Source organism: Stenella coeruleoalba (genome assembly GCF_951394435.1).
Source record: "Stenella coeruleoalba genome assembly, chromosome: X".
In the NCBI taxonomy this organism is placed as follows: domain Eukaryota; kingdom Metazoa; phylum Chordata; class Mammalia; order Artiodactyla; family Delphinidae; genus Stenella; species Stenella coeruleoalba.
This window is the reverse complement of record NC_137152.1, coordinates 97,342,122-97,361,826: the sequence shown is the minus strand read 5'-3', so window position 1 is coordinate 97,361,826 and position 19,705 is coordinate 97,342,122. Positions and strand designations below refer to the sequence as shown.

Genomic DNA, 19,705 nt, shown 5'->3' with positions numbered 1-19,705 from the left:
CAAAGTGAATCCTTTTTTCATATACATATGTTCCCATACCTGCTTTTATTTATTTTTATTTTTAAAATGAATTTATTTTATTTTTGGCTATGTTGGGTCTTTGTGGCTGCGCGTGGGCTTTCTGTAGTTGCGGCACTTGTCATTGCAGTGGCTGCTCTTGTGGTGGAGCACGGGCTCTAGGTGTGCGGCCTTCAGTAGTTGTGGCACACAGGCTCAGTAGTTGTGGCGCACGGGCTTAGTTGCTCCGCGGCATGTGGGATCTTCCCGCAGGCAGACTCTTAACCACTGCGTCACCAGGGAAGCCCTACCTGCTTCTTTTAAATAAAGTGATTATCCTGGATCAGTGCTCAGGGACCACCACCTCCTGGCTTCAGGCAACACTCACCCAAGAGGCTCCCTTTCAGTGTTGAATTAGCTGGAACCAGGGTTCTCCCAAGGATGTTGAAGGTGACAAAATACACTTGAAGGCCACATCATCCGTCAGCTCTGAGCTGCGGAAGGAGCTATGATATGCTTTCCGCATCTGGGGGTGGGGGAGAGGGGGTGAGAAGAGCCCCATGCGGGCCTGGACAGTCTCCTCTTGTGTTACCTTCGCAGAGGTAGGCCCCTCCCCCTCCGCTAGCGTGGTTTCTGTCCCCAGGTGCCCTCCACAACAGGGAAGGCGGTGAACAGAACTGGGAGAGAAGCCGACGGTGCCCCGCTCCCTCTCCTCCACAAAGGCCTATGAGTAGTCACTGCAGAAGTGTCCCTTGGAGTCCTCCTTGTACCTGAGCTGGTCACCATGAATGGGCCTCAGGCCTGCTTTGAAACACACTGTTCTCCCATTCGAGACTCACACCACCCGTCTTGCACATCTAGGTGGTCCCAATGGGGCAGCGTGCGGGGAGCATGGGTGCTGGGGGAGAGGGTGGAAGAGAACAGGTGGGTCTGTGTAAACCCCTCACGGGCACCTGGCAAACTTCTGAGATGTGCATGGCCTATGATGGTGACTCAGGGCTGTTACTGCATGAAAGGAGGCCTCCTGGGCATTCGGTCTGAATGCAGTTGGCTTAGCCGTTTCCATCAAATTTACTAACCCCATGTGACACAGAGAACAAATATGCAGAGGACTCACAACTTTATTGAAAATACAAAACATGCCCTAAAACAGTGGGTCAAGGCCTCTACTTCTATTTAATATACTTTGCAGGCATTTGGGGAACTGCTCTTGGTGGTGAGGTATGCAGAATTTGAAACTGGCTCAAAGGACCTTTGAAAAAAACTGTCATGCACACCATTTAAGAGGAAACTAGGGCTACCGTAGGATCGCCGATGGTTAGGGACCAGGCCATGCTGCATGAGGGCACCTACAGGGAAGCAAGTGTGGAAGAAGCCTGGGTGGAGAAGGCAACGGCATTGGAGGAAAGGGCTGCATGGGCATCATGTGTGGCATGGGTTGCACGTGCCACAGGGGCGGCTCGGGCAGCATGGGCGGCACGGGCGGCATTGGTGGCATGGGGTGCACGGGCCACATGAGCTGCATGGGCGGCATGGGTGGCACGGGTGGCCTGGGCACCACAGGCCGCATGGGTGGCATGGGATCCTCGGGCAGCACGGGTGGCACGGGCGGCACGGGCAGCATGGGTGGCACAGGTGGCCTGGGTGGCACGGGCGGTCTGGGCAGCAGGGACAGGTCCATCAGCAGTGGCTCCAGAAGATCGCATGACGAATTCAGCTCCTGACGCGAGACGGCAGGGCAGGGCTCACACAAGCTGACGACAACAGGGAGCACGGGGGGCACGTTACTGAGCATTAGTGCCCTCTGATGTCTCCTCCACTTGGCCCTTTTCCTCTTAAACCAAGCCTTCAAGCAGAGAGAAAAAGAGATTGATTAGTATATTGAGCATTTCATGTCAGACATGAAAAATTGCAGCAGGGAGCTCTCGGTGCCTTGAAGATTTGGAAGTGCATCAGGAGAAGCTATTTCCTTCTTGCTAAAGTATCTTAGGATATGTAGCTGAAGGCGCTCCCTTCAGCCGCCCTCCCCCCCAAGAGCGAGCACCGACTATGTGCCAGGCTCTGGATTGGCATATGGCTTTGTCTCTCCCCTCCCACCTTTTCTATTATTTCCCCCACTCTTACACGCAGGTGGAGCTGACCAACTGCACTCTGTCCCTGCTGTTATTACTGTGCCTGGGAGGTCTGCGTCCTGACAACTGACCGTCAGCTCCAGCTGCCACTAATCCCTACTCATTGGGCAGGTGTCACCTTAGTTATGGGGGAAGTTGAGCATAGGAAAAAGTGGGTGCCTTTTAAAATCATACTGAGGGGAACGGTCCCCATTTTGAAAAACCCATCTTTGGTTACAGTAAATAATCAATAGGAGTGGGTTGGATTTTTAAACAAAAGCTTTCCCCAAGGATGACTAAAAAGGGTCATTCATCCTCTGGAGCCTTGGGATGGTTATAAAGAAGGAGATGGTATTGTGAGGGAGGTTTGGTCATGGGGGGCCCAGGGACTTTGTGGCTTGTCTTGCTGGACACCGGCGGAACTGAAGCCCTGGACACTGCCTTAATATTAGACTATAGGGGTAACGAATGCTTAGACGAACTCAGCCCAAATTTACTAAAACTCTTAAAATCTTTGCCCAGACAAGAGTTTGGGGGGAAAGAGGCATACCATTGTCACCTCTGTCAATTCTGCACTCTCCAACCTGCCCCACCCTCCAAACCTTCCTGGGCTCAGGACCAGGTCAGCTCACTCCGCTCTGGCTACAGTTGCAGGGCCTTGGAGCAGAGCCTCTGGTGCCCAGCAAGGTTGCGCCCTCTAGGAGCTGCTAATCAACCAGGAGATCCCCATCCTGTCCCTTATGCTTAAGTCAAGAGGGTGCAACCTGCATTTTAGGAAGACAGCCGACAACCACGTGAGTGAGGGGTCACAAAACGGCTCCCCCCTAAATATCTGCCAACTATTAACAACTGAAAGTAAAACCTGTCCTGTGGACTCCACTGCTCCCTCAGCATCTCAGTTAATGGAATTGTGCCATATTTAGTATTTTTGGATGTTTCCACTCGGCAAATTTTACATGAGACCAAGGGCCTCCTCTCTCTGTCGCCCCATCTTCCCTCTCCCATCTTAGTATTTGGGTCCTTCTGCTGCATGAATATGTAGTCGAGAAAAGCCAGTGTAATAGAGCTCATTTTGGGGGGTTCGAGTGTACCAATGGTCAAATCTGCATAAATATAAGCAATGTGCAAAGCTGGCTATGTGAGGTTCAGGCTGACACTACTTCCATATTTCCAATACTGGTTTCATAAAACAGCTCCTACTGTCCTTGCAAACCAAGGGAGGGTGTCCATTAAATGTTTCTTTGGGACGCTCATGCTGTAGAGTTTGGAAATAGATGAAAACATTCTCCCGTCTTCTTCATTTGTTTCTTGTTGCTCCTTTCCCCTTCAGAACTCCATTAAGAGACCACTACGTAAACCCAGGAGAAGCAAGCCACCAAAACTTCAGTTTCTCTTTTCCTCTGAGCTTGCTTTGCCTGCTTGAGAAAGCAGAGGCCTGCGCCTCCCAAGCCCTGGCCAGACCTGACTGTGAGCCCAGCCCGTGGCCTTAGGCCGCCAGCACTGCTTTCCAGACCCCACCACCAGCTCTGCAGCCCGTGTCCATCACTGCCCTCACACACGCTCTCTGCAGCAAAGCTAGTGAACCCATCCTGATTCTTCTTTCCTTCCTTCCTTCTTTCTTCCTTTCTATCAATCTTGTGTTTTAAAAAATATTCCTCTTCCACAACAAGCGAAGCCACTGCCCTGAGAAGACCGCGCACCACAACGAAGAGTAACCCCGGCTCTCCTCAACTAGAGAAGAGCCCACGCACAGCAACGAAGACCCAACGCAGCCAAATATAAATAAATAAATATATTAAATATATATATATATATGTAATATATATATATATACTCCTTTGATACAACTTACTGTGTTCTATGGACAAATAATCAGCTTCTGTGCCATGAGCTACCAACTAGTAACCACTACCTGAATGAATGAGCAAGTATTTCAAATTAACACAGGTAAGCGACTAGCTGAGAGCCAACCACTGACCATCACAAACAAATTCTTCGAAACCAATCCCTCATAATAGTATGAAAACGGAAGAAAAAAATTCTTAGACATTAGAAATTGCTGAAAATAATATTCACTGATACATTCGGTAGTTTCATAATGTTGAATTTACGCAGTATCTCCAAGACATATATCGATAGTATCCAATTATTCTCAAACCCGTCCACCTTTTGAGGTCAGTGGAAATTTATTCAAATTTGTTCTTTTTGTTTGTTTTATTGTTTTATATGTTTAGACAAATTCCTAAAGGTTGCAAACCTTTCCCCCCTCTCCATCATACTGCACAACCTACTATGTTAGCAATGTTTTCAGGCTGCACATCAAAAAATTTCAGAAAATTAAAATTTACGGCTGAAACTCTCTACACTGCTCTACCAAACACATAAAAACAACAGCAAGAGGACCAGGCACTTGGAATTTTAAGCTATTCGCCTCCCCATCAGTCTCACCTAAACTAAACATATATTAGTTGCTCACATGTTGTGTTCCGAGGTGAGTTATTTATTCCCTTACCCAATTGCCTGAATACTTGTAAATTCACTCCTTATACAGAGAGCTTAGGCCTGGCTTTAAAACTTTTAAATAATTTAGTATACTTGAACCCTCTTCTAACCCAGCTATTTGGTGCATTAATTTGAATAACTGCCAAGTCAGAATCAGCCCCAACATGATTCCACAGAGACTTGTCCCCTAAGGGATACCAGTTTTGGAAGGAGTTTAACTTTACTGAAGATACATATATTCTGGCCCCAAAGCCCCAAAAGTCCAAACCTTATTTCCAAAACATCGACAAGTGTACAAAAACACACCAACTTGAGAATGTCTAGGACAAGGTATCCAATTCCTAAAGCAGGTTTTAGATTGGCTGCCCTGCCAAGTTGCTTTTTTCAGGTTTACTGACCCACACACTGGCTTCAGTCACTCCCAGGCGTCTTGCAAGCTCCTTTCTGAGGGGAAAAATATTGAAAATATTCAGCACTTGACATTATGGATGAAACAAAATATACAATGCACATTTTATGCTATGTTAAAATGTTTATTCAGAGAGTAGCCAAGATGATGACATAGGAAAAACCCCGAGCTTACCTCCTTCCATGGGTACACCAAAATTACAGCTATTTACAGAGCAACTTTTTTTTTTTTTTTTGCGGTACGCAGGCCTCTCACTGTTGTGGCCTCTCCCGTTGCGGAGCACAGGCTCCGGACGCGCAGGCTCAGCGCTCATGGCTCACGGGCCCAGCCGCTCCGCGGCATGTGGGATCTTCCCGGACCGCGGCACGAACCCGTGTCCCCTGCATCGGCAGGTGGACACTCAACCACTGCGCCACCAGGGAAGCCTACAGAGCAACTATTGATGAGAATGACCTGAAGACTAGCAGACAAGAGCTTCCACAACTACAGATATAAAGAAGGAAACACAATGAGATGGATAGGAAGGGCCGAGATGTGGTATAGTCAAGACCCACACCCCCAGGTTGGCGACCCATAAATGGGAGGATAATTACAATTGCAGAGGTTCTCCCCAAGAAGCAAGGGGTCCAAGCACATTAGATTTACGAACTGGGAGAAAATATTTGCACACCATGCAACTGACAAGGGCTTAATTTCCAAAATATGCCAATAGCTCATACAACTCAATAACAAAAAAACAAACAACGCAATCAAAAAATGGGCAGAAGACCTAAATAGACATTTCTCCAAAGAAGACATACAGATGGCCAACAGGCACATGAAAAGATGCTCAACATCACTAATCCCATATCTGGGCATATACCTGAAAAAGATGAAAGCTCTAATTCGAAAAGATACATGCACCCCAATGTTCAGAGCAGCACTGTTTACAATAACTAAGATGTGGAAGCAACCTAAGTGTCCATCAACAGATGAATGGATAAGGACGATGTGGTATATATATACAATGGAATATTACTCAGCCATAAAAAGGTATGAAATCCTGCCATTTGTAACAACATGGACGGACTTAGAGAGTACTATCCTAAGTGAAGTAAGTCAGACAGAGAAAGACAAATATTACATGATATCACTTATATGTGGAATCTAAAAAACAGAACAAGTGAACTTATTTACAAAACAAAAACAGATTCACAGACATAAAAAACAAACTTATGGTTACCAAGTGGGGGGATAAATTGGGAGCACAGGATTAACAGATGCACACTACCATAGATACCAGATAAACCACAAGGATTTATTGTATAGCAACAGGGAACTCTATTCAATATCTTGTAATAAAATATAATGGAAAAGAATAAGAAAAAAGAATATAGATATATACATATATACGTATAATCTAATGCACTGCTATATATAAACCTCATGGTAACCACAAACCAAAAATCTATAATAGATACACACACACAGAAAGAGAAAGGAATCCAAACATAACACTAAAGATAGTCATCAAATCACAAGGGAAGAGAGCAAAAGAAGAAGGAACAAAAAAGAACTCCAAAAACAATTAGCAAAATGGCAGTAATTACATACCTACCAATAATTACTTTAAATATAAATGGAATAAATGCTCCAATCAAACGACAAAGAGTGGCTGAATGGATACAAAAACAAGACCCACATACATGCTGCCTACAAGAGACGCACTTCAGATCTAAAGACTCAGACAGAAAGTGAAGGGATGGAAAAAGGTATTCCATGCAAATGGAAATCAAAATAAAGCTGGAGTAGCACTTCTCATATGAGACAAAATACACTTTATAATAAAGACTATTACAAGAGACAAAGAAGGACACTCCATAATGATCAAGGGATCGATCCAAGAAGAAGATATAACAACTGTAAATATTTAAGCACCCAACATAGGAGCACCTCAATACATAAGGCAAAGGCTAACAGCCATAAAAGGGGAAACCGACGGTAACGCAATCATAGTAGGGGACTTTAACACCCCACTTTCACCAATGGGCAGATCATCTAAAATGAAGATAAATAAGGAAACACAAGCTTTAAATGATACATTAAACAAGATGGACTTAATTGATATTTATAGGACATTCCATCCCAAAACAACAGAATACACATTCTTCTCAAGTACTCATGGAACATTCTCCAGGATAGATCATATCTTGGATCACAAATCAAGCCTTGGTAAATTTAAGAAAATTGAAATCATATCAAGTATCTTTTCCGACCACCACGCTATGAAACTAGATATCAATTACAGGAAAAGATCTGTAAAAAATACAAACACATGGAGGCTAAACAATACACCACTTAATAACCAAGTGATCACTGAAGAAATCAAAGAGGAAATCAAAAAATACCTAGAAACAAATGACAATGGAGACACGATGACCCAAAACCTATGGGATGCAGCAAAAGCAGTTCTAAGAGGGAAGTTTATAGCAATACAATCCTACCTTAAGGAACAGGAAACATCTCAAATAAACAACCTAACCTTGCACCTAAAGCAATTAGAGAAAGAAGAACAAAAAAACCCCCAAAGTTAGCAGAAGGAAAGAAATCATGAAGATCAGATCAGAAATAAATGAAAAAGAAATGAAGGAAATGATAGCAAAGATCAATAAAACTAAAAGCTGGTTCTTTGAGAAGATAAACAAAATTGATAAACCATTACCCAGACTCATCAAGAAAAAAAGGGAGAAGACTCAAATCAATAGAATTAGAAATGAAAAAGGAGAAGTAACAACTGACACTGCAGAAATACAAAGGATCATGAGCGATTACTACAAGCAACTATATGCCAATAAATTTGACAACGGGAAAAAATGGACAAATTCTTAGAAAGGCACAACTTGCCGAGACTGAACCAGGAAGAAATAGAAAATATGAACTGACCGATCACAAGCACTGAAATTGAAAGTGTGATTAAAAATCTTCCAACAAACAAAAGCCCAGGACCAGATGGCTTCACAGGCGAATTCTATCAAACATTTAGAGAAGAGCTAACACCTATCAATCTCAAACTCTTCCAAAATATAGCAGAGGGAGGAACACTCCCAAACTCATTCTACGAGGCCACCATCACCCTGATACCAAAACTAGACAAGATGTCACAAAGCAAGAAAACTACAGGCAATATCACTGATGAACATAGATGCAAAAATCCTCAACAAAATACTAGCAAACAGAATCCAACAGCACATTAAAAGGATCATGCACCATGATCAAGTGGGGTTTATTCCAAGAATGCAAGGATTCTTCCATATACGCAAATCAATCAATGTGATACACCATATTAACACATTGAAGGAGAAAAACCATAGGATCATCTCAATCGATGCAGAGAAAGCTTTCGACAAAATTCAACACCCATTTATGATAAAAACCCTGCAGAAAGCAGGCATAGAGGGAACTTTCCTCAACATAATAAAGGCCATATATGACAAGCCCACAGCCAACATCGTCCTCAATGGTGAAAAACTGAAACCATTTCCACTAAGATCAGGAGCAAGACAAGGTTTCCCACTTTCTCACCACTCTTATTCAACATAGTTTTGGAAGTTTTAGCCACAGCAATCAGAGAAACAAAAAATAAAAGGAATCCAAATTGGAAAAGAAGAAGTAAAGCTGTCACTGTTTGCAGATGACATGATACTATACATAGAGAATCCTAAAGATGCTAGCAGAAAACTACTAGAGTGAATCAATGTATTTGGTAAAGCAGCAGGATACAAAATTAATGCACAGAAATCTCTGGCATTCCTATACAATAATGATGAAAAATCGAAAAGTGAAACTAAGAAAACACTCCCAGTTACCACTGCAACAAAAAGAATAAAGTATCTAGGAATAAACCAACCTAAGGAGACAAAAGACCTGTGTGCAGAAAATTATAAGACACTGATGAAAGAAATTAAAGATGACACGAATAGATGGAGAGATATACCATGTTCTTGGAATGGAAGAACCAACATTGTGAAAATGACTCTACTACCCAAAGCAATCTACAGATTTAATGCAATCCCTATCAAACTACCACTGGCATTTTTCACAGAACTAGAACAAAAAATTTCACAAATTGTATGGAAACACAAAAGACCCCGAATACCTAAAGCAATCCTGAGAACGAAAAATGGAGCTGGAGGGATCAGGCTCCCTGACTTCAGACTATACTACAAAGTTACAGTAATCAAGACAGTATGGTACTGGCACAAAACCAGAAATACAGATCAATGGAACAGGATAGAAAGCCCAGACATAAACCCACGCACATATGGTCACTTTACCTTTGATAAAGGAGGCAACAATATATGGTAGAGAAAAGACAGCCTCTTCAATAAGTGGTGCTGGGAAAACTGGACAGGTACATGGAAAAGTATGAAATTAGAACACTCCCTATCACCATATACAAAAATAAACTAAAAATGGATTAAAGACCTAAATGTAAGGCCAGACACTATCAAACTCTTAGAGGAAAACATAGGCAGAACACTCTATGACATAAATCAGAGCAAGATCCTTCTTGACCCACTTCCTAGAGAAATGGAAATAAAAACAAAAATAAACAAATGGGACCTATTGAAACTTCAAAGCTTTTTCACAGCAAAGGAAAGCATAAACAAGACCAAAAGACAACCCTCAGAATGGAAAAAAGTATTTGCAAATGAAGCAACTGACAAAGGATTCATCTCCAAAATTTACAAACAGTTCATGCAGCTCAATATCAAACAAACAACAGCCCAATCCATAAATGGGCAGAAGACCTAAATAGACATTTCTCCAAAGAAGATACACAGATTGCCAACAAACACATGAAAGAATGCTCAACATCATTTTTTGTAATTAATTAATTTATTTATTTATTTTTGGCCGTGTTGGGTCTTCATTTCTGTGCGAGGGCTCTCTCTAGTTGCGGAAAGCGGGGGCCACTCTTCATCGCGGTGCGCGGGCCTCTCACTATCACGGCCTCTCTTGTTGCGGAGCACAGGCTCCAGACGCACAGGCTCAGCAGTTGTGGCTCACGGGCCCAGTTGCTCCGTGGCATGTGGGATCTTCCCAGACCGGGGCTCGAACCCGTGTCCCCTGCATTGGCAGGCAGATTCTCAACCACTGCACCACCAGGGAAGCCCTGCTCAACATCATTAATCATTAGAGAAATGCAAATCAAAACTACAATGAGATGTCATATCACACCGGTCAGAATGGCCATCATCAAAAAAATCTAGAAACGATAAATGCTGGAGAGGGTGCGCAGAAAAGGGAACGCTCTTGCACTGTTGGTTGGAATGTAAATTGATACAACCACTATGGAGAACAGTATGGAGGTTCCTTAGAAAGCTAAAAATAGAACTACCATACGACCCAGCAAACCCACTACTGGGAATATACCCTGAGAAAACCATAATTCCAAAAGAGTCATGTACCACAATGTTCATTGCAGCTCTATTTACAATAGCCAGGACATGGAAGCAACCTAAGTGTCCATCAACAGGTGAATGGATAAAGAAGATGTGGCACATATATACAATGGAATGTTACTCAGCCATAAAAAGAAGCGAAATCGAGTTATTTGTAGTGAGGTGGATGGACCTAGCGTCTGTCTTACACAGTGAAGTAAGTCAGAAAGAGAAAGACAAATACCGTATGCTAACACATATATATGGAATCTAAGAAAAAAAATGACATGAAGAACTAGGCGCAAGACAGGAATAAAGACACAGACCTACTAGAGAATGGACTTGAGGATACGGGGAGGGGGAAGGGTAAGCTGGGACAAACTGAGAGAGTGGCATGGACATATATACACTACCAAACGTAAAATAGATAGCTAGTGGGAAGCAGCCGCATAGCACAGGGAGATCAGCTCGGTGCTTTGTGACCACCTAGAGGGGTGGGATAGGGAGGGTGGGAGGGAGGGAGACGCAAGCGGGAAGAGATATGGGGACATATGTATATGTATAACTGATTCACTTTGTTATAAAGCAGAAACTAACACACCATTGTAAAGCAATTATACCCCAATAAAGATGTTAAAAAAACAAAAAAACAAAATAAGAGAACAAAACCCAAAGTTAGTACAAGGGACAAAGTCACAAAGATCAGAGAAGAAAGAAATGAAATAGATTTTAAAATATATAAAATATCAATGGAAGTAAGAGATGATTCTTTGAAAAGGTAAATAAAATTGATAAACCTTTAGCCAGACTCATCAAGAAAAAGAGAAAGAGGGTCCAAATCAATAAAATCAGAAAAGAAAAAGAGGTTAGAACCAACACCACAGAAATACAAAGGATCATAAGAGATTACTATGAACAATCATACATCAATAAAATGGACAAACGAGAAGAAATGAACAAATTCCCAGAAATGTACCGTCTCCCAAGACTAAAGCAGTAAGAAATAGAAAATTTGAATACATCAATGATCAGTAATGAAACTGAATTGGATAATAAAAAAAGGACATATTTTACAGCACCAGGAATAGAGCCAATAGTTTATAATAACTTTAAATGGAGAATAATCTATGAAAATATTGAATCACTGTGCTGCACATCTGAAACTAATATAACATTGTAAATCAAATATACCTCAATAAAAACAGACATTAGGAAGTAGAGAGCAGAAGCAAGAAGAACTACAATCCCACAGCCTGTGGAACAAAAACCACAATCACAGAAAGATAGACAAGATGAAAAGGCAGAGGGCTATGTACCAGATGAAGGAACAAGATGAAACCTCAGAAAAACAACTAAATGAAGTGGAGATAGGAAAACTTCCAGAAAATGAATTCAGAATAATGATAGTGAAGATGATCCAGGACCTCAGAAAACGAATGGAGGCAACGATTGAGAAGATGCAAGAAATGTTAAACAAAGATCTAGGAGAATTAAAGCACAAACAAACAGAGATGAACAATACAATAACTGAAATGAAAAATACACTAGAAGGAATCAATCGCAGAATAACTGAGGCAGAAGAACAGATAAGTGACCTGGAAGACAGAATGGTGGAGTTCACTGCCACGGAGCAGAATAAAGAAAAAAGAATGAAAAGAAATGAAGACAGCCTAAGAGACCTCTGGGACCACATTAAACGCAACAACATTCGCATTATAGGGGTCCCAGAAGGAGAAGAGAGAGAGAAAGGACCCGAGAAAATATTTGAAGAGATTATAGTGGAAAACTTCCCTAACGTGGGAAAGGAAATAGCCACCCAAGTCCAGGAAGCACAGAGAGTCCCAGGCAGGATAAACCCAAGGGGAAACACACCGAGACACATAGTAATCAAATTGACAAAAATTAAAGACAAAGAAAAATTACTGAAAGCAACAAGGGAAAAATGACAAATAATATACAAGGGAACTGCCATAAGGTTAACAGCTGATTTCTCAGCAGGAACTCTACAAAAGCCAGAAGGGAGTGGCATGATATACTTAAAGTGATGAAAGGGAAGAACCTACAACCAAGATTACTCTACTCGGCAAGGATGTCATTCAGTTCGATGGAGAAATCAAAAGCTTTACAGACAAGCAAAAGCTAAGAGAATTCAGCACTACCAAACCAGCTTTACAACAAATGCTACAGGAAGTTCTCTAAGTGGGAGACACAAGAGAAAAAAAGGACCTACAAAAACAAACCCATAACAATTAAGACAATGGTAACAGGAACATACATATCGATAATTACCTTAAACATGAATGGACTAAATGCTCCAACTAAAAGACACAGGCTCGCTGAATGGACAGAAAAATAAGAACCATATACATGCTGTCTACAAGAGACCCACTTCAGACCAAGGGACACATACAGACTGAAAGTGAGGGGATGGAAAAAGATATTCCATGCAAATGGAAATCAAAAGAAAGCTGGAGGGCTTCCCTGGTGGCGCGGTGGTTGAGAGTCTGCCTGCCTATGCAGGGGACATGGGTTTGTGCCCTGGTCCGGGAGGATTCCATATGCCGCGGAGCGGCTAGGCCCGCGAGACATGGCCGCTGAGCCTGCGCATCCGGAACCTGTGCTCTGCAACGGGAGAGGCCACAACAGTGAGAGGCCCACGTACCACAAAAAAAAATAAAGAAAGAAAAAAAAAGCTGGAGTAGCAATACTTGTATCAGATAAAATAGACCTTAAAATAAACAATGTTACAAGAGACAAGGAAGGACACTACATAATGATCAATCCAGGAAGAAGATATAAGAATTATAAATATATATGCACTCAACATAGGAGCACCTCAATACATAGGGCAACTGCTAACAGCTATAAAAGAGGTAATCGACAGCAACACAATAATAGTGGGGGACTTTAACACCTCACTTACACCAATGGACAGATCATCCAAACAGAAAATTAATAAGGAAACACAAGCTTTAAATGACACAATAGACCAGATAGATTTAATTGATATTTATAGGACATTCCATCCAAAAACAGCAGATTACACTTTTTTCTCAACTGCGCATGGAACATTCTCCAGGACAGATCACATCTACGGCCACAAATCAAGCTTCAGTAAATTTAACAAAATTGAAATGATATCAAGCATCTTTTCTGACCACAACGCTATAAGATTAGAAATCAATTACAGGGAAAAAAACGTAAAAAACACGAACACATGCAGGCTAAACAATACGTTACTAAATAACCAAGAGATCATTGAAGAAATTAAAGAGGAAATCAAAAAATACCTAGAGACGAATGACAATGAAAACACGGCGATCCAAAACCTATGGGATGCAGCAAAAGCAGTTCTAAGACGGAAGTTTATAGCAATACAAGCCTACCTCAAGAAACAATAAAAATCTCAAGTAAACAATCTAAACTTACACCTAAAGGAACTAGAGAAAGAAGAACAAACAAAACCCAAAGTTAGCAGAAGGAAAGAAATCATAAAGATCAGAGCAGAAATAAATGAAATAGAAACAAAGAAAACAATAGCAAAGATCAACAGAACTAAAAGCTGGTTCTTTGAGAAGATAAACGAAATTCATACACCATTAGCCAGACTCCTCAAGGAAAAGAGGGAGAGAACTCAAATCAATTAAATTAGGAATGCAAAAGGAAAAGTTACAACAGACACTGCAGAAATACAAAGCAACCTAAGAGACTACTACAAGCAACTCTATGGAAATAAAATGGACAACCTGGAAGAAATGGACAAATTCTTAGAACGGTATAACCTTCCAAGACTGAACCAGGAAGAAATAGAAAATATGAACAGACCAATCACAAGTAATTAAATTGAAACTGTGATTAAAAATCTTCCAACAGGGCTTCCCTGGTGGCGCAGTGGTTGAGAGTCCGCCTGCCGATGCAGGGGCCACAGGTTCAAGCCCTGGTCTGGGAAGATCCCACATGCCGTGGAGCAACTAAGCCTGTGGGACACAACTACTGAGCCTGCGATCTGGAGCCTGCGAGCCACAGCTACTGAGCCCACGTGCCACAACTACTAAAGCCCGCGTGCCTAGAGCCTGTGCTCTGCAACAAGAGAAGCCACCGCAATGAAAAGGCCCCACTTGCCGCAACTAAAGAAAGCCCACGTGCAGCAACAAAGACCCAACGCAGCCAAAAATAAAAGTAATTAATTAATTAATAATAAGAAATAAAATAGCATCAAAAAGAATAAAATACCTAGGAATAAACTTAACCAAGGAAGTGAAAGACCTATACTCTGAAAACTATATACAAAACACTGATGAAGGAATTTGAAAATGTTCCCCCCAAATGGCAAGATACACTGTGTTCTTGGATTGGAAGAATTAATATTGCTAAAATATCCATACAGGAAACACAGGGGACCCCGAATGGCCAGGGCAGTCTTGAGAACGAGGAACGGAGCTGGAGGAGTCGGGCTCCCTGGCTTCGGACTGTACTACAGAGCTGCAGTGGTCGGGACACTGTGGTACTGGCGCAGAGGCAGGGAGATGGATCAATGCAACAGGATGGAAAGCCCAGAGATGAACCCACGCACATATGGTCACCTTATCTTTGATGAAGGAGGCAGGAGTGTACAGTGGAGAAGGGACAGCCTCTTCAATGGGTGGTGCTGGGAGGACTGGACAGGTACATGTAAAGGTTTGAGATTAGATCACTCCCTGGCACCATGCACAAAAATAAGCTCAAAATGGATGGAGGGCCTGAATGTAAGGCCAGAAGCTGTCGGGCTCTTAGAGGAAAGCATAGGCAGAACACTCTGTGACATAAATCACAGCAAGATCCTTTTTGACCCACCTCCTAGAGAAATGGAAATAGAAACAAGGGTGAACAGGTGGGACCTAGTGAAACTTCAGGGCCTTTGCACAGCGGAGGAAACCATAAGCAAGACCAGGGGACGACCCTCAGAATGGAAGAAGGTGTTTGCAGATGGAGCAACTGACAAAGGATTAATTTCCAAAATATGCAAGCAGCTCGTGCAGCTCAATAACAGAAAAACGGGCAACCCAATCCAGGAATGGGCAGGGGACCTGGGTAGACATTTCTCCAAGGAAGTTGTACAGACTGCCAGCAAGCACATGGAGGAATGCTCAATATCATTAATCATGAGGGAAATGCAGATCAGGGCTGCGGTGAGATATCATCTCACACCGGTCAGAATGGCCATCATCAAAAAATCTAGAAACAATAAATGCTGGAGAGGGTGTGGAGAAAGGGGAACGCTCCTGCACTGCTGGTGGGAATGTGAATTGGTACAGCCACTATGGAGAACAGTATGGGGGTTCCTTGGAAAACTACAAGTGGAACTGCCACGTGACCCAGCGGGCCCACTACTGGGCATATACCCTGGGAGGACTATGGTTCAAAGGGAGTCATGTACCAGGATGTTCATTGCAGCTCTATTTACAATGGCCCAGAGATGGAAGCAACCTAGGTGCTCATCATCGGATGAATGGATGGGGAAGATGTGGCATATATATACAATGGAATATTACTCAGCCATAAAAAGAAATGAAATTGAGTGAGGTGGGGAAATTGGATGAAGGCAGTCAAAAGGTACAAACTTCCAGTTATAAGATAAATAAGTACTAGGGATATAATGTACAACATGATAAATAAAATTAACACTGCTGTATGTTATATACGAAATCTGTTAAGAGAGTTCCTAAAAGTTCTCATCACACAAAAAACTTTTTTTCTGTTTAATTATGTATCTATATGAGATGATGGATGGTCACCAAACTTATTATGATAATCATTTCATGACGCACGTAAGCCAACTCATTATGCTGTGCACCTTAAACTTATACAGTACTGAATGTTAATTATATCATAATAGACTGGAAGAAAAAATATTTATCAGGCAGCTCTAGACATCCAAATCAAGGGGCATCTTGAGTTTGACACTTTTGAGAAAGGGAGAAATTGGGCTGATCCAATTATCACACCACAGCAAAAAGCAACCGAACTTGGAGTAATCAAGTTGAACAGAAAATCCTAAACCGAAGTTGATGCTAGTTACCATCCCTTCTTGTTGAATCGTCTCCTACCGCCATCCAGGTTTCCACGATACGGTTTGCCTACAAACAGCCTCTCCAAACACTCCTCCTCTGTCTCTTGCAAGCTTCTTTTATTGTCTTTCAATATTCCCTAGCTCACTGAATATACCAGCAGCCATTCATTTGGGCAAATCAGAAATTTATACATTTTTCTTAAACATTTCCTTTTACCCCCGTGTTCAAATTACCATGAATTGCTATCAATTTTACCTGCTAAATATCTCTTTAATCTGTTCACTTCTCTCCATCGCCACTACCCTGGACCAACACACCATCACCTCTGGCCTTGCCTACTGAACAGCCTCCTAGGCTGTTCAGTCCTCCTAGGACTCCTAGGACTGAATCCCAGCTCTGCCACATTCCAGCTGTGCCATCTTGGGCAAGTCTCATCACTTCTCTGAGCTTCAGTTTTTTCACAGTTATAAGTGGGGATAATAACAGTGGCTACCACATTCACAAGGGGTTGTGAAGATTCAATGACAGTATGTAGAAAAACCCTTTAAAACAAGTGCTTAACACACAGTAAGCACAATGTAAATGATAGCTTTTTAAATTTTAGCCGCATTCACAGGTACTCAGCAACCCATTCATTCTCCACACAGAAGCTTGCTTTAGGGAACAATTCTGCCTCAGGCACAAACTTCAGGGGTAACTAAAAATTCAGTAATCGGGCTTCCCTGGTGGCGCAGGGGTTAAGAATCCACCTGCCGATGCAGGGGACACGGGTCCGAGCCCTGGTCCGGGAAGATCCCGCATGCCGCGGGGCAACTAAGCCCGTGTGCCACCACTACCGAGACTGCGCTCTAGAGCCCGCGAGCCACAACTACTGAGCCCACGTGCCACAACTACTACGGAAGCCCACCCGCCTAGAGCCCGCGCTCTGCAACAAGAGAAGCCACCACAATGCGCGCACCGCAATTTTAGGGTAGCCCCCGCTCGCCGCAACTAGAGAAAGCCCGCGCCCAGAGCCCGAGAGCAGCAACAAAGACCCAATGCAGCCATAAATAAATAAATTGATTTATTTTTAAAAATTCAGTAATCAAGATAAAGGATGTTTTAGGGCTTCCCTGGTGGCGCAGTGGTTGACAGTCCGCCTGCCGATGCGGGGGACACGGGTTCGTGCCCCGGTCCGGGAACATCCCACATGCCGCGGAGAGGCTGAGCCCGTGAGCCATGGCCGCTGAGCCTGCCCGTGAGCCATGGCCGCTGAGCCTGCACGTCCGGAGCCTGTGCTCCGCAACCGGAAAGGCCACAACAGTGAGAGGTCCGTGCACCGCAAAAAAAAAAAAAAAAAAAAAAAGAAAAGATAAAGGATGTTTTCATGTAGTGTTTAAACAAATGCAAATATAATCCATGAATAACTGATGATCAAAATTTCAGATAAAAGTAGATTCCAACTCTGCATTTGCTCCACCACGTCTCGGGCGACTCATTATTTATGTGAACCGGCGGCCCACAAAGCTCCCCAACGTGACTTACTCAAACACCGCACGGAAATATCGACCTCGATTCCCGCCAGGCAGAGTCCCCGCCCCCGTCCTAGGCCTCGAGTGTGCCGGAAGGGCGGGCCGCCGCCAGGCCCCGGGGCTTTCAGATCCGGAGCCGAGGAGAGGGACTCGCGAGAGCGCCGCCCACCACCCGCGCGGCAGCCCGCGCCACCCGAGACGCCTGCTTACCGCATGAGCGCGGTGGGGTACTGAGTGTGCTTGAAAACGCTCTCCAGGTCCTGCACCTGCACCTGCGTGAACCTGGCGCGGGGGCCCCGCCGCTGCCCGTCTGCGGTCTCGGGACCCTCGACGGCGGCCCGCGGGGGCTGCTCCTCGCCGCCCTGCTCTCCGCCTTCGCCGCCGCCCGCCTCGGCCTCGGCCTCGGCCTCGCGGCTTTCGCCGTCCGCGGGGCCGGCGGCTCCGACGCTGACCTCGCAGCCTTCCTTTCCTTCTCCTTCGTCTCCCGCCTCTTTCCCTTCCGCGGCTGCTCCCTGCTCCGGTTCGGACTGAGCCTTCTGCTCCTCTCCCCCCTCTCCGGGAGGCGACATCTCCGTGGGCTTCACCTCTGCAAGGGAGGAAACCCAAAGAGAAAGATCAGGCCGTCGAGTGAGCCCGGCTCTGGGGAGGGCCTGCGTCCGAGGGGGGGTCCTGCCGTTCGCCCCGCCCTGGGAAAGTACCTTTCCTGGAATCCGTTAAAGCGAGTGCCCCACCCGCCACTGACCTTTTGCTTCTTCCCGCTCCTCTTCGACCCCCAGCTTGAAGAAGCGGGCAATGGCTGCATCCGTGACGTCATAGGCATCGTGGCTGCTCGGCGGCTGACGCTCCATGTCCCGACTGCTGTCGAGGAGGCTGTGAGCTTCAGCAGAGGCTGCTCCGGATCTCCTGAGACCCCCGGCTCACGACTCAAGGCTAGAGCGGTGGCCCACGATCTGGCACGTTAAGGCTCCTCTGGCGGCTGGTCCGGTTTCAGAGATTCTGGTATGACGCCCGCTGTGGGTTTACCACAGCCTGCTGGGGGTTGGGTTAGCTGATGTGCGCATGCGGCAGGGCGTCGGCCGTCTAGGGACCGTCTAAGGGGGCGCGGGCAGGGCGCGGAGGATGTTGCGCGCCGCCCAGGCGCTGGTAGGGAGCATGCGTGAGAGCAGAATTCCGGGTCGCAGGTTGCAACCTAGCTGACTAAGTACTCCGCACTTGGTCGGGCGCCTTCCCAGATCAAGGGGCTGTGCCCGTTTTGTGGAGGGTAAGAGAGAGACCTCACCCAAGCTCCATAGACCTTGGAGAAGCGTTTGGGGACTATCTCTTGACCGAGCCCTCCATATCCGGCAGCCAGTACCAAGAAGGGAACAGTAATCAAAGTAATACGGTCGCCCCTCGGTATCCGCGGGGGATTGGTTCCAGGACCCGCCGCGGATACCAAAATCGGCGGATGCTCAAGTCCCAGAGTCGGCCCTCCGCATCTGCTGATGCGAAACCCATGGCTATGGAGGGCCGCCTGTATATTTATTGAAATTTTTTTAAAAAACACCAAAAACCTGTGTTTAAGTGGACTTGCAAGTTCAAAAGCCGTGTATTTGAAGGGTCGACCGTATTATTAGCTAGGAGTTTGCTTGCTCTGAATTTTTGCAATGAGGTTGAAGTCAGAGTCCGCCATACTCCCCGGGTCTCCAGGAGCAGGAGTTCA

The 19,705-nt window shown here is 44.5% G+C and overlaps 1 protein-coding gene across 1 annotated transcript; it reads right to left on the bottom strand.

Annotated features, from left to right (window-relative positions):
• Positions 1-400: 400 nt before the first annotated feature.
• Positions 401-18,851, bottom strand: LOC307180644 (uncharacterized protein; the record flags this gene model as incomplete). Its single annotated transcript, XM_079911009.1, has 5 exons — positions 401-523; positions 1,442-1,843; positions 5,009-5,054; positions 18,214-18,589; positions 18,746-18,851. 5 exons carry the CDS (start codon positions 18,849-18,851, stop codon positions 401-403), a joined length of 1,053 nt encoding a protein of 350 aa, XP_079767135.1.
• Between the last annotated feature and the right edge of the window lie 854 nt (positions 18,852-19,705).